Here is a 15,758-nt window from a genome sequence, read left to right as displayed (position 1 = left end):
TTAAATGTGCTGCTAATTATTTCACTGCCCTGCCTTGTCATTCCCACTGCAAGGGAGAGCAATTCCCACAGACACTGGGACTGGGGAGGGCAGCACCTTGCTGGTTGCCAAGTGATTCAAACTCACCCATTCTCACCCTTCTGATTTAACCCATATGGAGCCTAGCCAAGACTTAGAAAACAAGGCACAGACGAAAGATAGTATACTAAAGCCTGCCTTTCATCTGGAAGGAATATTATCTACTAGTTTGTGGCTGTGAGACACTGAATAACCAGGCCACTTGACCTCTCCTGGAAGGAATCATGCAAACAACACAAGGTATCCTACGATGCTCTTCAGTAGGCCCCATCAGCTTAAGGACCATGTTTTTTTGAGAAGAGGAAGGAATAAACTCTGGCCCAGAGCTGTGGAAGAGAACCAAAGCAGAGGATTAGGAAAAGAGTTGAGAACCCACAGAAAAGCAGGGGGTGGGGATCATGCTACAACCCAATAGAAAGGAGAAGTTAGAGAAGTAACAAGAAGAAGGTTTTGAAAGGGGACTTGCAGTGTTTGAGGTCAGGGAACAGGAGATGAGTTAGGAATGCATCTGGACCAGGTAAAGTGACCAGCCCTTACTTTTAGTTCAAAAGTGGCATGTGACGTGTGGAGACGCCCCCAGCTACCAACCTACCTTCACCCCCTCATGACAGAGGGGCAGGCTGAAACAGAGGACACAGGCTGGCCCTGGTTAAATGACAATGGTTTCCTTTAGCTCCATCCAGAAGGGGAAACAAAATTTCCTTGCCAAAGTAGAAACCGTGGGACTGCCAGTTTCATTATATGGGAAGGATGAAATATGCTTTCTGAGCACTGCATCACTATCACGAACGTCCAGCTTTCTTCTCACTAACCTTAACTGGGCAGAATCCCTTACGGGTCATACCATTTTTGTGTTTAAAAATAATTCAAGGCCGGGTGCAGTGGCTCATGCCTATAGTCTCAGCACTTTAGGAGGCAAAGGTGGTCGGATCATTTGAGGTCAGGAGTTCAAGACCAGACTGACAAACACGGTGAAACTCCGTCTTTACTAAAATACAAAAATTAGCCAGGCATGGTAGCGGGTGCCTGTAATACCAGCTATTCGGGAGGCTGAGGCAAGGGGATCCCTTGAACCCAGGAGGCAGGGATTGCAGTGAACCAAGATCACACCACTGCACTTCAGCCTGGGCAACAGAGCAAGACTCTGTCTCAAAAAAAACAATACTTCGAGGGTTCTGTCTGAGCATCTACGCCAGGCCGTGAATCAACAATGAAATAGCATTTCCAAAGATAAAACAGTTTGGACTCTGGGAATTGTGTGATGTTAAAAATATATATATCATATTTATATTAGACAGTCCTTGACACACATGTTGCTGAGGAGGTCCCTCTGCCTTCCCTTCCTGTGGCTTTACCAGGGTACTATTAGCCAAGTCCACATTCAACTGGGCCCCCAAGGAGATTACTCAGCACCTAGGAGGTGCTGGACAAGTGCGTGCCACTGGAGAATAAACATGAAAGACAAAAGACACAAGTCAAAACTACTCAAACATGGAGAGGGCTGTGAACTATGATGGATTCCAGATGAGAAGGCAGCCATGTGAGGGGCTTGGAAATCTGTACTTCAGAATTTTTCCAGATGACTCTGAAACAGGCAACCAAAATCATTGTACCTAGATGGTCTAAAGGCGGGGGTGCGGGGGGGGGGGGGGGTAGGGGACCAGCTTTTTCTGTAAAGGGCCACGTGGTAAAGCGTTCAGGCTAACTCAGGTTTCTGTCACATATTCTTTGGTGTGTGTGCTTTACAACCCTTTTAAGATGTAAAGATCATTCTCAGCTGGAGGGTCACGCAACAATAGGCCAGATGAGCAGAATCTGGTCCAAGGACTTCAGAACATTCTTAGCATTTGAAACTAGAATAATCTGAGGAATATTTCCTGTATTCAAGTTAGCAATTTATTGTGTTTAAAAAAGAACAGCTAACAACCAACATAACTAAGACTCCTGCTTTTTAAGGAATACGTGGAAGCAACATTATCAACTAGTATTAACAGAACCCGCATGCTAAAGAATGAGAATACTTAAGAGTACCAAATTCCACTTTAAAATCTCAAAGCCCTAACCCGCAGTAGTACTTCAAGAACCTAGAAAAAGAGAAAAGCCCAAAGCAAGAAGAAAAGGATAACAGCAAAAAAAATAAAAAAATAAAAACAAAAAAAAAATTGGTAAAAACTAGAGGAGAAAAAAATTAAGCAAAGAGCTATTTGTTTGAAAAAATTATTAAGATAAACTGTAGCAAGACTTACAAAGAAAAAAACAAAGATTGCCAATATTAGGAATAACAGGAGCTATCACTACGGACACCCTGCAAAGCACCAATAGGATAAGGGAATACTACAACTCTACACACATAAATGTGGCAATTTAAGAATGAAATGGGACAATTCCTTTAAAAACACAAACTAATGAAATAGGAATTAAAAGAAATTAAAGAATGTGTAAGCAGAAACTCAGTTGTATGTAAGAAAACCCAATTCCCCCTGAGAAAGAGAAAGAGCTGGAGTCCTTTAAAACTTAACTGCCTGTTTTTCTGTGCCTAGTGAGCCTTATCTCTCCTCCTTTCCCAGGCATTGTGAAGACCCTGTTTCTCTAGCTGTGCAGCTGCAAAGTCACTAGACAGATAAACTCAAGTCATAAAACATGTTTTTCCTTGAGAAGAAATGATGTCATGCATGTCTCAATTACTTGAATAACTGTCTTTGTTTCTTGCTTCTGTAATATGCTTCCTCCTGCACAGATCTCCCCCAGTCCCACGAAATGCTTAAAAGGTAATTAACTCTTTGTTCAGGGCTCAGTCCTTTGGATGTTAATCCAACTGGGCCAGTGCACCTAAATAATAAATATCCTCGTGAACCCCATCAGTCTCTCTGATTTCTTATCAATTCCACTACACTACCACAACTCACCCAACATGAAATAACCTGAAGAGTCCTATAACTGTTAAGGAGACTGAATTTATAGCTTAAAAACTCCAGAAAGAGGCCAGGCATGGTGGCTCACCCCTGTAATCCCAGCACTTTGGGAGGCCAAGGTGCGTCGACTGCTTGAGGTCAGGAGCTTGAGACCAGCTTGGGCAACATGAGGAAGCCCTGTCTCTACAAAAAATACAAAAATTAGCCAGGGATGATGGTGCATACCTGTAGTCCCAGCTACTTGGCGGGGGGGAGGGGTGCTGAGGCAGGAAAATTGCCTGAGCCCTGGAGGTCAAGGCTGCAGTGAGCTGAGGTCACACCACTGCACTTCAGCATGCGTGAGAGAGCAAGACCCTCTCTCAAAAAAAACACTCCAGAAAAGAGATCTTGAGACGAAGATGGTTTCACTGGAGAGTTCTACCAAACATTTAAAGAATTAACACCAATTCTACACAAAATAGGGAGGAAGGCCTCGCTATTTTATTAAGCCAGTATTGTGCTAATACCAAAACCAGACCAAGACAGTCCAAAAAAAATTCTATGCACCAATATCCCTCATGTGTATAGACACAAAAATCCTTAACAAAATCATTAGCAAATAGGACTCAGCAATATAGAAAAATTACATGCCACTACTAAGTGAGATTTATTCCAGGTATACAAGGCTAGTTCAACATTCAAAAAAAGAAAAATGTGATTCACCATAATAGGCTAAAGAAAAATCCCACATTTTATATTAATTTATGCAAAAAAGAACCTGACAAAATACAACACTCATTCAAGATAAGCACACAAAAATGGGAATAGAAGAGAGCTTTCTCAACTTGATAAAGGGTATCTACAAAAAACCTACAGTTAGCATAATACTCAAAATGGTAAAAGACTGCTCTCTCCCTTAGGTCCAAACAAGGCAAGGATGTCTGTTCTCACAGCTGCTATTTAAGGGTAACCGAAGTATAGCCAGCTCAGTAAGGCACATAGATTAACAACTTGCCCAAGGTCACACACACTAGTAGGTAGTGGAACCGGGATTCAAATCCCAACAGTTGGGCTACAAAATTCAGTGTTTTTACGCACAACACTGTTATATATGCAACAAGAATAAGCAAGCCATTTGTACCATACATCAAAGTGGTTATCTACTTGCCACAGTATCAGAGTTGTATCCCCCCTTTCTTTATATTTCCCTAACCCCATAGTGTCAAATGAGCAGATGATGTAAGAAGACAAATGCACAAACCACGACTTGAACAGTTCCTGCAGCCTTCTGAAGCAAAGCCAGACCCTTTGTTCAAAGAAATAAATTACAGGAACTCCACTAAAAATTTAACAGTCACAAAATTCTTTCTTTTTTTAAAAAAATAAAAAATAAAAGTCCCTAAACCTGACAAAAACAAGCAATGGGGAAAGGATTCCCTATTTAATAAATGGTGCTGGGAAAACTGGCTAGTCATATGCAGAAAACAGAAACTGGACCCCTTCCTTACACTTCATACAAAAATTAACTCAAGATGGATTAAGGACTTAAATGTAAAACCCAAAACCATAAAAACCCTAGAAGAAAACCTAGGCAGCAATGCCATTCAGGACACAGGCAAGGGCAAAGACTTCATGACAAAAAAACACCAAAAGCAACTGCAACAAAAGCCAAAACTGACAAATGGTATCTGATTCAACTAAAGAGCTTCCGCAACAGCTAAAGAAACTATCATCAGAGTGAACAGGCAACCTACAAAACGGGAGCAAAGTTTTGCAATCTACTCATCTGACAAAGGGCTAATATCCAGAATCCACAAAGAACTTAAATTTACAAGAAAAACACAACCCCATCACAAACTGGGTGAAGGATACGAACAGACACTTCTCAAAAGAAGACATTTATGCAGCCAACAAACATATGGAAAAAAGGCTCATCATGACTGGTCATTAGAGAAATGCAAATCAAAACCACAATGAGATACCATCTCATGCCAGTTAGAATGGTCCTTATTAAAAAGTCAGGAAACAACAGATGCTGGAGAGGATGTGGAGAAATAGGAATGCTTTTTACACTGTTGGTGGGAGTGTAAATTAGTTCAACCATTGTGGAAGACAGTGTGGCAATTCCTCAAGGATCTAGAACCAGAAATACCATTTGACCCAACAATCCCATTACTGGGTATATACCCAAAGGATTATAAATCATTCTATTATAAAGACACATGCATACGTATGTTTATTGAGGTAGTATTTACAATAACAAAGACTTGGAACCAACCCAAATGCCCATCTATGATAGACTGGATAAAGAAAATATGGCATATATACACCATAGAATACTATGCAGCCATAAAAAGTAATGAGTTCCTGTCCTTTGCAGGGACATGGATGAAGCCGGAAGCCATCATTCTAAGAAAACTAACACAGGAACAGAAAACCAAACACCACATGTTCTCACTCATAAGTGGGAGATGAACAATGAGAACACATGGACATAGGGAGGGGAACATCACACACCTCGGCCTGTCAGCGGGTGGAGGGCAAGGGGAGGGAGAGTATTAGGACAAATGCATGCAGGGTCTAAAACCTAGATGACAGGTTGACAGGTGCAGCAAACCACCATGGCACATATATACCTATGTAACAAACCTGCACGTTCTGCACTGCATCCCAGAACTCAAATTTTTTTTAAAAAAGTCTTGTCATAGTAAGCTCTTTTCTCTCTCTTCTCAACACCAACTCTCAAGCTCCAAATTAGACAAACCCCCACGAAGGAACAAACATTTGGACTGACAAACCCACGACCATCTTCCTCAAAACTCCACATGCAACTGGGCCACTTAGCTATTGCATTATACAGTTAAAAGATTCAATGTTAGGCCATTTATGAAACTTCAGACAGGTACTGCGGTGTGCGCCAGTAACACCAGCGACTCAGGAGTCTCAGGTTGGAGGATCTCTTGAGTCCAGGAGCTCAAAATCAGTCTGAGCAACACAGCAAGATCCCATCTTTGAGAAACAAAAAACCATGCCACCACTGTTTCCAAAGCATGATACAAGGCACTGGCCCTGAAAATACAGGTTGCATATCCTTTATCCAAAATGCTTGGGACCAAAAGTGTTTTGGATTTTTTTTTTTTTTTCCATTTTGGAATATCTGCATTGCACTCACTGACTGTTAAGTCCCTAATCTGAAAATCCCGAATCAGCATTTTTTTGTGTTACGTCGGTGCTCAAAGTTTCAGATTGTGGAGCATTTCAGATTAGGGATGATCAACCTGTATGCTAAAAAAAAAAAAAAAAAAGGGGATTGAGGAACATTTCTATATTCACCTCTACACTCTAAGGCCAGCAAAGGAATCTGGTATGCGCACAGGCACATCAGTCTTGTTTGAACACTGTGATCTACAGTCCTTCTAGAAGGGAGAATTCAGTATTAAATATAGCATTGTTCTAGGAATTGCTCAGGATTCTCAATGGAGAAATTTTCATTTAAGAAAAAAAACGGAGTCATGCAACACAAGTAATTGATATCTTAAATCAAAGTGTCCTTTTAAAATTCTGCTTTAATAACTTAGGGAGGACGCCCTTTAAATAAAGTAGACCAACCTTCAAAACACAGGCCAACCCATTATTTTCTGCCTCTTCTCTTGCCAGCAGAGCTTTCGTTACCCTTCAAGTAAGTTAAATTCACACCTCTTTATAACTGAGCATCTTTATCCACTGGCACAATTTCAAAGTACTCGGCCCTAAGCATCGCAATTAGTGTTAGGTATTTTATGTATCATTTGACACTCTTCCAAACATTTTATTGGACATTCCACCCAACGACACAGTGTGTGGGATTTTAGCATCATTAGCACCTTCATGGAGAGGGAAAAATTAAGGTGTGTGTAAAACTACCCAGAGTCAAGTCAGTTCAGGAATCTAGAACATGTTACTGGCTCTTACCAGCTCCTTCTGAATCTGTGGCTTAGCACGTAAACACATTTATCACCAGTATCACCACTAGCTAGCTCGGTGGCTCCTTCCGGAACACAGATGACAGTGTCAATTTAATGAAATCCAGGCCCACCACACCTCAGGGCCGCAGAGTTGTTTTTCCTGGGGTCTGGAAAAGTGCCTAGTTGTAAGGGTTTTCAAGAGCATTTGTGCATGGTTTACATACTTGGTTTGCAGATTCAATTGAGGAGGTTTCCTGACTTTTCAAAAGAACTGAGTCTATAAGTACCACGAAATGGCGGTCGGAGCCACAGCGCACACTAGCAGGCTTAGGTTACAACTGCAGTGAAATAGTGAATTAAAACACCTGGAATATGCAGAGACTCCAAAAACTAAACTCAGTAATAACTTTATTGATGTTTTTAAACAGATATCAGTAACTTTATAACTAATCCTTCTATGTGAAAGATTAGTATAACCATGGTGATCACAATTAAAATTATAAAGCCCATAATTTCAAACCTTCCGGGTACCAAGTCCAAAATCAAAAGCTCACACAGCATTTTAATCTTTATCTCCTGAGAAGGTAGCTAAGGCCTGAAACTGCCAATTCAAATACAACGGAGTAAAGTACATACTAAGGGGATGAGAAGATTCCCAACTGGTAACTCCCCCACTGCAAATGCAAAAGTGACTTTCTCAAAAAATAAAAATAAAAGAGACAAATTGACTGACTACCGGTTATTAAATTAGAATGTCTCATGCAGGGCTTCAGATTACTTGAAAAAGTACCCCTCCCTTGTTAGCCAGGATGGGGGTCGCTCCTAGTGCCTTGATTATGGAGTCAATTTCTTAAACAGCTGTCATCCCTTTCGAAGCATTTTAAACAATACTGAACTACCCAATGAGAACTAGATGAGGATTACAGATATAAAGTGGAAACTAAAATCTTACCATATGCTACCTCCATAGGTTTAAGGAAATCGGTATGACTTGGAAACTACAACCTAAAAAGAATCACTATGGTTTACTCCATTTTTTAAGGGCAAGCCCACAAAACTAATTCCCCACAACGTGAGGTTATTCAGCCTGGAGTCATATGGAGCATAATCTGTGCAATTAAGAATCTTTTGCAGAGTTGGGACAAGAGCATTTAAAAAAAAAAAGTCACAAAGCAAAAGAGCATGCCAAAGGCAGGCAATGCCAACAAGGGATCTCCCGGAAGCAGTCCATAAAATATTTTCAAACACAATTAATGCATGAGAATTCCTATGTAAAGCACACAAAAAGTCTTCCCCAAAGCTGTCAAATCCTGAGTCTAGGTGCTTCCTGGCTACTGGGAAGCACAAGGAATAAATTGGGGCAAGAGGAAAAACCCGGTAGAAACTGACCCACGGAAGGGTTTTTAAATGGGAAAAGGGACAGGGATCCTGTTGTGTTCCTAATGATCGAGCCATCCCCAAATGGAGACAAATGGGGAGATTGTAGCCAGGAAACTAAAGTAAGGAACAGGTGGTGAGCAACAAATTTGATAACACTGGCAGGCAGAAGCCGCAGGACTTAATGACTGACTAGGCTGACTGGTTGGGCTGAGTGAGGTAGGTGTGCCAAAGGTTTCGGGCAAATTTTCGTTGCTGTTGTTTTCAATTAGGAACCTACTAGAGGAGTTCTCATACTTTAATCAGCAACAGAATTACTGTGAGGAAGATGATTAAAAATGCAAAATCCAGGAACTCACCCCCCTCCACCAACTGTGATTCAGTCCGTGTAGAGTAGGGCCCAAGCATGCATTCCCAATTCCCAGCCATCAGCCCCGAAAGGCTTCACTGTTAAAGCAACGGTGCCTGCGCCTGCGGTGTTATCACAATGGAGGATTAAAATATAGTGGGACGGGATAATAATGCTGAAGGAGGGGGAGGAAGGAAGCTTTCTCTACTCTTGAGAAAGCTAGATGCAATCTGAACTACATTGTTTAGGTTTTATTATTTAGACAGTTATAGCTATTTAAAACACACAAAGAAGACATGCTTCCACCAGAAGGCAGCTCAAATACAGGGGAGCGTGGGAGCTAGTTAAAAAGGGCGATGGTTCAGGAAATCAGGGAGGGAAGGTCACCTCAAACCACAGGCTCAGTTGAGTAGGAAGCGATGACCAAGCTCCTAACAGACCCCAGTGCCAACCTTAGAGAAAGACAGGGCCCATCCTCCTCGCTGCCTAACAATTTGTGGGCATAACTGACACTTCCAAGAAGGACCAGGGAAATTTTGCTGATGATCTGTCATCCAAATTACTGAAATGGTCTAGCATGAATTTAAACTAGGGTTTCTCTGGGCACTATGGACATTTTGGGCTGTCAATGCTGTTGGGGAGTTGTCCTGTGCACTGCAGGACGTACTAGATGCTAGTAGCATCTTCCCAGTTGTGACAACCAAAAATGTCTCCAGAAATTGCCAGATGTCACCCACAGAGGGAAACACCCACATTGAGAATCACTGCCTTAAACTAAGAGGCTTCAGAATCGTGGAAGCAGAACCAGCCTTCCAATCAAACACATGGCTTTGAATTCCAGCTCTGCCACTCAAAAAGTAAAAAACCTCAAGTAGGCCTATTTATTTGTCTTTAAAATGGGGAGAACAAGACCTACCTAGGGTTATTTTGAGGATTTACCTAAAATAATGCACAAAGCACTCAGGGCAACACCTAGCCCCTGTGGCAATTACTAAGTACAACTTTTATGTTTTCAAAGATTTCAAAGAGCCGCTTTTGTTTTTTGAAGAGGAACTAGGGACATGTGCCTCCAGCATTGGCCTTGGGTGAAAACCTACACCCCCTAAAAGGAACACACAATCTGCAGAACGGGCTGCCTCAGTCCTCCCCATCCCCAGCCTGGGGGTCTGAACCTGGGGTCCATGGATGCCCAAGGAGTCAATGGATACAATTCAGGGGACCTGTGAACTTGAATGGAAAAAAAACACACAGACTTATTTTCACTAATAGAAATTTAGCACTTTCTTCAGTTATGCTTGGAGGCCAAAAATCACACATTGTCAACTACAGCTGGTCACTGTCACAAAAATCAGGTTTTTCTCCCTAACAATTTGTTAAATATCAATTTTGCTCAGGTCTACTTCGAGATTATGAAAGATATTAGCCTTGCTGCTACATCTTACTTGATGTGTTAATAAAGAAGCACATGGGCTGGGCACGGTGGCTCACACCTGTAACCCCAGCACTTTGGGAGGCCAATGCGAGTGGATCACGAGGTCAGGAGCTCGAGACCAGCCTGGCCAACATGGCGAAACCCCACCTCTACTAAAAATACAAAAATTTGCCGGGCATGGTGGTACGTGCCTGTAATCCCAGCTACTCCAGAGGCTGAGGCAGGAGAATTGCTTGAACCTGGGAGGCGGAGGTTGCAGTGAGATTGTGCCATTATTGCACTCCAGCTCTGGGTGACAGAGCAAGACTGGGGGGTGGGGGGTGGGGGAGAAGCAAAGCACATTACCATACCACACATCTGGGGGTTTTGTATTTTTAACATGGTATTTTTAATTGGGTTATTGTATGCATTTAAAATTCGTACTCTGAGAAGAGGTCCACAGGCTTCCCTGATGAGGGTCAAAGGTACAACAGAACCCCCTACCCCAAACCTTCTCTGCTAAGCCCCTAATTCCCAAGTAGCCTTCTGTTCTTAAATTATTAAACAAGATTTGTTATAAAATTTGTGAATTTGAGCGACACAAATCACTTTGTTTCCCTGCACAAATCATATAGCAATGGTCCAAAGGACAGACCTAACAGTATCTGCCATGTTTCTGAATTCAGGACCATCCTCATAATTCTACAAGGTAATTGAGTGTCTCAATTTCCCCTAATTGACGTGAACCAGCATTCCACCTTTACCGTAACATAAATTTGATCTATTTAATCGGCATGTACCAGAGCTATCTCCAGGATGCAGACCCTGGTGGAGGTCTGCTTCAAAAGATATGCCCAGCCCAGGGGAAAAAAATGGACATAGGATTGCCAGACCTTTTCAGAGCTGGCTGGCCTGTTAGAGACCTTCCACTCCAACACTGCAAGAAGAGGCTATAGAGACTCACTCACCACCGTTTTCGTGTGTGTTTTTGTTTTTTTGGGAGTCTCTGCAGCCCAGGCTGGAGTGCAGTGGCACGATCTGTGCTCAGTGCAACCTCCACCTCCCTGGTTCAAGCAATTTTCTTGTCTCAGCCTCCAGAGTAGCTGGGACTACAGGCAAGGGCCACCAACTCCCAGCTGATTTTTGTATTTTTAGTAGAGATGGGGTTTCATCATGTTGGCCAGGTTGGTCTCAAACTCCTGTCCTCAGGTGATCTGTCCACCTCAGCCTCCCAAAGTGCTGGGATTACAGGCATGAGCCACAACACCTGGCCCTTGTTTTTGAGAGTTTCACGCCATTGTCCAGGCTGGAATGCAGTCTGGACTTCCTGGGCTCAGGGGATCTCCCGCCTCAGCCTCCCAACTAGCTGGGACTACAGGTGCAGAAAACCCACCACACCTGGCGTTTTTTTGAGACAGGTTTTTCCCATGTTGTCCAGGCTGGTCTTGAACTCTTGGGCTCAAGCACTTCGCGCACCTCAGCCTCCCAGAGTGCTGGGATTACAGGCATGCGGCATCGCGCCTGGCCTCCCACTCACCCTCTGGATACCCAGGCATCCTGCCTAGCACATGGGGCTAGAAACAGACCACGTTTCCTCCACCAGCTCAGATATGCCTACACTATCTAAACATGGGACAAGTTTATTCCTGTTAGCCTCAGGCTAAGTCACAAAATGGTTTTTGGGCTCAAGAGTCCTTAGAGTCCAATACTTCACTTACAAGATGACCACAAATGAGTTGTTTTTTTAAAAGCAAAAATAAAAATGTCCTGGGTTACACCTCATCAGCCAGAACACTAAACCAGTACCACCAAGCCCGATCTACAGTTGCTCTTGGTGGGCTGGTGGCTGCTGCGCTCCCAACACAGTAACAACATAATAACTAAGTGGTTCAAGTTTAATTCCACTAAAATCACATCATGGAACTGGAACATTAGAAAGGATTACTGACAAACGGGGAAAAGAAGAACATGAATCCAGGCTCCACAGGCATTTGACTCACCCTTGAGTCACATCCAATATTCACATGCCAAGAGTAATGCCTTTTGACTCATTATCAATTAAATGTTTTTGAAGACCTCACAAGTCGATTTTTCACCAAGCTCCCCTTACTAAAAACTAAATGAACTTAGATCCCAATCTACCCAGGATCTCTTCATTTTTCAAATGTGGATACTGACAGTAAAGGTCGACGTGTTTCACCCCAAATAAAGTGATGGGAGAGAATACAATATGAATCGGAGTTCTTACACCCAGAATACTTGTAATGACTCAAGGTCTGACAGATGCGTACATACATACATTCCCCACCCTCCCACGCACGTAATATTTCTTTCTAGAATGTTCACCTTGCCATCAAAGCTTTCTCAAGAACAGATGGGGAATTAAAATATTAACAGCTTATGTTTCACCTTTCCCTCTTAAGAACGTTCTATTCTGCTCTACACACGTCTTTATGGTCAATCTTTTTACTTCCTCTTTGCACAACTAAATTATTAAGATGCCACTTCCACACCTTTCCAATTTAGAAAAGGCCAGTTTCTCCTCCTGCCTCCCGCACTAGGGATCCATGGTTCTCCTGGACAGTGTCAGCCCAAAGTGTTAAAATTCTCTCACTTTTTCTTCATTCGCTTTTTTCCCCACTTTAACAAAACAACAAAAACATCCCATTGTGAACCAGCACTTCAAGAGGCTAAATCTAAATTTGGCCAAGGAGGTTTAAGGACAAAGGGAAGTGCCAGAGTCTTTGGGCCCCACGCTGAGATGACCCTCCTTAAAGCTTAAAAGAAAACCCATGGACAGGCCGGGCACGGTGGCTCATGCCTGTAATCCCAGCCCACTGGAAGGCTGAGGCAGGCGGATCACTTGATGCCAGGAGTTTGAGACCAGCCTGGCCAACATGGTGAAACCCCGTCTCTACTTAAAAAAAAAAAAAAAAAAAAATTACAAAAATTAGCTGGGCGTGGTGGCTCAAGTCTGTAATCCCGGCTACTTGGTAGGCTGAGGCACAAAAATTGTTTGAACCCAGGAGGTGGAGGTTGCAGTGAGCTGAGATCGTGCCACTGCACTCCACCCTGGGCGACAGAGTGAGACTCCATCTCAGAGGAAAAAAAAAAAAGTTAAGAAAATCCATGGACGATAAATACAGGTGAATGTTCACAAGGTGCTCACAACAGGGACACTTCCCAGACTCACCCCTTACTAGTTGGGTGACCGTAATACACTATTTCTCCTCACCGCTAAATTCAGTATGCCAGAGCTTTCATTAACCATTCAGCCCTAGGGCTGGCAGGGTAATTAACGAAACCTTGGCTCTTCAGCTCCACCACTCAAGCACCATTTTATCTCTAGCAGTCTCCCTGCCCTACATCCTCACCTAAGAAATGTGGGGACTAAAATTAACATGCTTTGTTTTCTCCAAGTCACTTCAGACCACCTAAATACACTGACACTGCTTAAAAACCCTACAGAGTGCTCCACAGCTACTCCCTTAAGAGTAAAAACCCGAACAGGTGTACACGGTTTTTTTTTTTTTCTTTTTAATGGACAGGGAAGACTCAGAAAGGTTAACATAAACCCAAGGCCGCACGCAGAGCCCATCAGGAAGAAGCCAGACTCGAACCCAGGTGTTGCTCCAAATCCTCAGTCTTTACTAAATCTTGCGCGTTCGGAGATCCTCTAAATTTGAGGGAGAAAATGCAAAGTGACTACTCAGAAATTCAGTAAGAAAAAGTCAGTGTTAAAAATGGTAAGAGAAAAGCCTACTCTATCCAATTCGAGGAAAACTGTGGGAAAAGCAAGGTATGAGCGAGACACTCCAAGTGGAACCTATGGGAAGTGCAGATTCAAGTCTGCGGCAGTCACAGGTTTAAAAGCCACCAGAAAAAGGAAGGGCAGTTCTATCTTTCCCGCGACTCCCACCCCCCACGACAGAGGCACCCCGAGAAAAGAAGCCTGCAAAGTATCCCTCCCCTTCAAATTTCCTGCACACAGTTCCGACTTTAGCAGGTCTCTCTCTTCTGGTCGGCTTTTTTTTTTTTTTTTTTTTTGGAGACAAGGTCTTGTTCTGTCGCCCAGGCTGGAGTGCAATGGCGCGATCTTGGCTCACTGCAACCTCCGCCTCCCGGGTTCAAGCGATTCTCCTGCCTCAGCCTCCCGAGAAGCTAGAATTACAGGCGCCCACCACCACGCCCGGCTAATTTTTGTATTTTTAGAAGAGACGGGGTTTCACCATGTTGGCCAGGCTGGTCTCGAACTCCTGACCTCGTGATCTGCCCGCCTCGGTCTCCCAAAGTGCTGGGATTACAGGCGTGAGCTACCGCGCCCGGCGGACTCTTTTGATAGCTCCTCGATTCGGGGTGTAAACGATTCCCGCGCCCAGACCTTATGCCTCCCTACCCCCAATAATAATAATCGTTTCCTTTTCCCGTCCCCCAGTTCCTTTCCGGGGTATCCGTCTCCTACGCGGTCGGCTGAGAATTCTGCAAGCGCTGCGCGTCCGCAGACCTTTCCACAGCCCCATCTCCCTACGAGGGGAAACCCCCGCCCCCAAGAGGGAAATTTACCCGCCTGCAAGAACAGGAAAAGGTCGCGCGGGCAGCCCAGCTCGGCGCACGCCCCCAGCCCGGGCTCGCCGCGCGGGTCACGCCTCGCTCCGCCGCAATCCCTACAATCCTCGTCCCATGGGGGGGGGTCCGCCCGCGCCCGGCAGCCCGGGGAATCCCCGAGCGGGAGTACGAAGGCTGCGAGCCCGCGTTGGAGCGCGGGTGGGCGGCCAGGGCCCGGAAGGGCGGCGCGGCCGGCGGGCACCCGGGACTGCCCCTCCAGGCCCCGAGCTGCGGCCGGGACCGAGCGTGGCGCGAGCAGGAGCGCGGCCTCCGCCCGGCCGCCAGTGCACGCGGCCCCGCAGCGCGCTGTGCGCGGCAGCCCGGCAGACTGCGGCGCCGCGCGGGCCGCCCGCATTGTTCGGCCCGCGGCGCACGCCCCGCCCGACCCCGGCCCCAGCCCGCCAGGCGGCGGGAGCGGCAGGGATGGCCGCGCAGGTGGCGGCGGGCGCCCTCACCTTTGGCGCCGAGCATGAAGTCGAGCGTGCTGTGCCGTGCTGCTGCCATAGTGAGGCGAGGCCCTGTGCCATGCCTGGGGGAGCGGCCGCGGGAGACTGGGGGGCCGCGCGGCGTGTCAGGCTGCGGCCGGCGGGGAGTGCGCTGCGCCCGGGGAGGCCAGGACTAGGAGGTGGGAGGGGCCGCCGGGAGAGACCGGGGGCGCGGGCGCGGGGGCGGGGCCGGTCCCGCCTCCGGGAGGGAGGAAGCCGGGACGCCTCCAGCCCCGAACTTGGAGCGCCGGGTGTGAGGCCTCGCTAATGGTGGAAACGTGGGCGCCGTGCTCCCCGGCGTGCGTCACCAATGGCCGCGCCCTGCTCCAAGGCTCGCGCGGCCGCTCCCGCCATCCGTTAGGTCACCTTAGGTTTAAACAGCGCAGCAGGACTTCCGGGGGGCCCATCCCCTACGCTTCCCCACACACCTCTCCCTAAGCCAAGGCCCCTCTTATTTCCTGGCGGAGTCGGGAAAATCAAATGATGAGATCCACCCCTGTAGTCTAGGAGTACTGCCTGGCTTTTCTTACAATGCTGCAGTTAAACCCATTCGGATTATTACCATTATTAGCAAGGGTCTGCTTTGCATTTGAGGACTGAATAGAAAGCGCTTGGGCA

General features: G+C 45.5%; 1 protein-coding gene across 2 annotated transcripts in view; it reads right to left on the bottom strand.

Moving 5' to 3' along the window:
- The window catches only part of SMS (spermine synthase), a 57,178-nt gene extending 41,757 nt beyond the window's left edge, over positions 1-15,421 (bottom strand). The window contains exon 1 of one of the 2 annotated variants that reach the window (XM_030934362.1): positions 15,111-15,421. In XM_030934362.1, coding sequence (XP_030790222.1) covers positions 15,111-15,159 — 49 coding nt within the window. In that variant the 5' untranslated portion in view covers positions 15,160-15,421. The remainder of the gene's footprint in view (positions 1-15,110) is intronic. The other variant, XM_030934363.1, reaches the window with a different exon arrangement.
- Between the last annotated feature and the right edge of the window lie 337 nt (positions 15,422-15,758).

Source organism: Rhinopithecus roxellana, chromosome 7 (assembly GCF_007565055.1).
Source record: "Rhinopithecus roxellana isolate Shanxi Qingling chromosome 7, ASM756505v1, whole genome shotgun sequence".
Taxonomy (NCBI): domain Eukaryota; kingdom Metazoa; phylum Chordata; class Mammalia; order Primates; family Cercopithecidae; genus Rhinopithecus; species Rhinopithecus roxellana.
The sequence above is the reverse complement of the archived record's forward strand: the minus strand, read 5'-3'. Positions and strand labels throughout refer to the sequence as shown.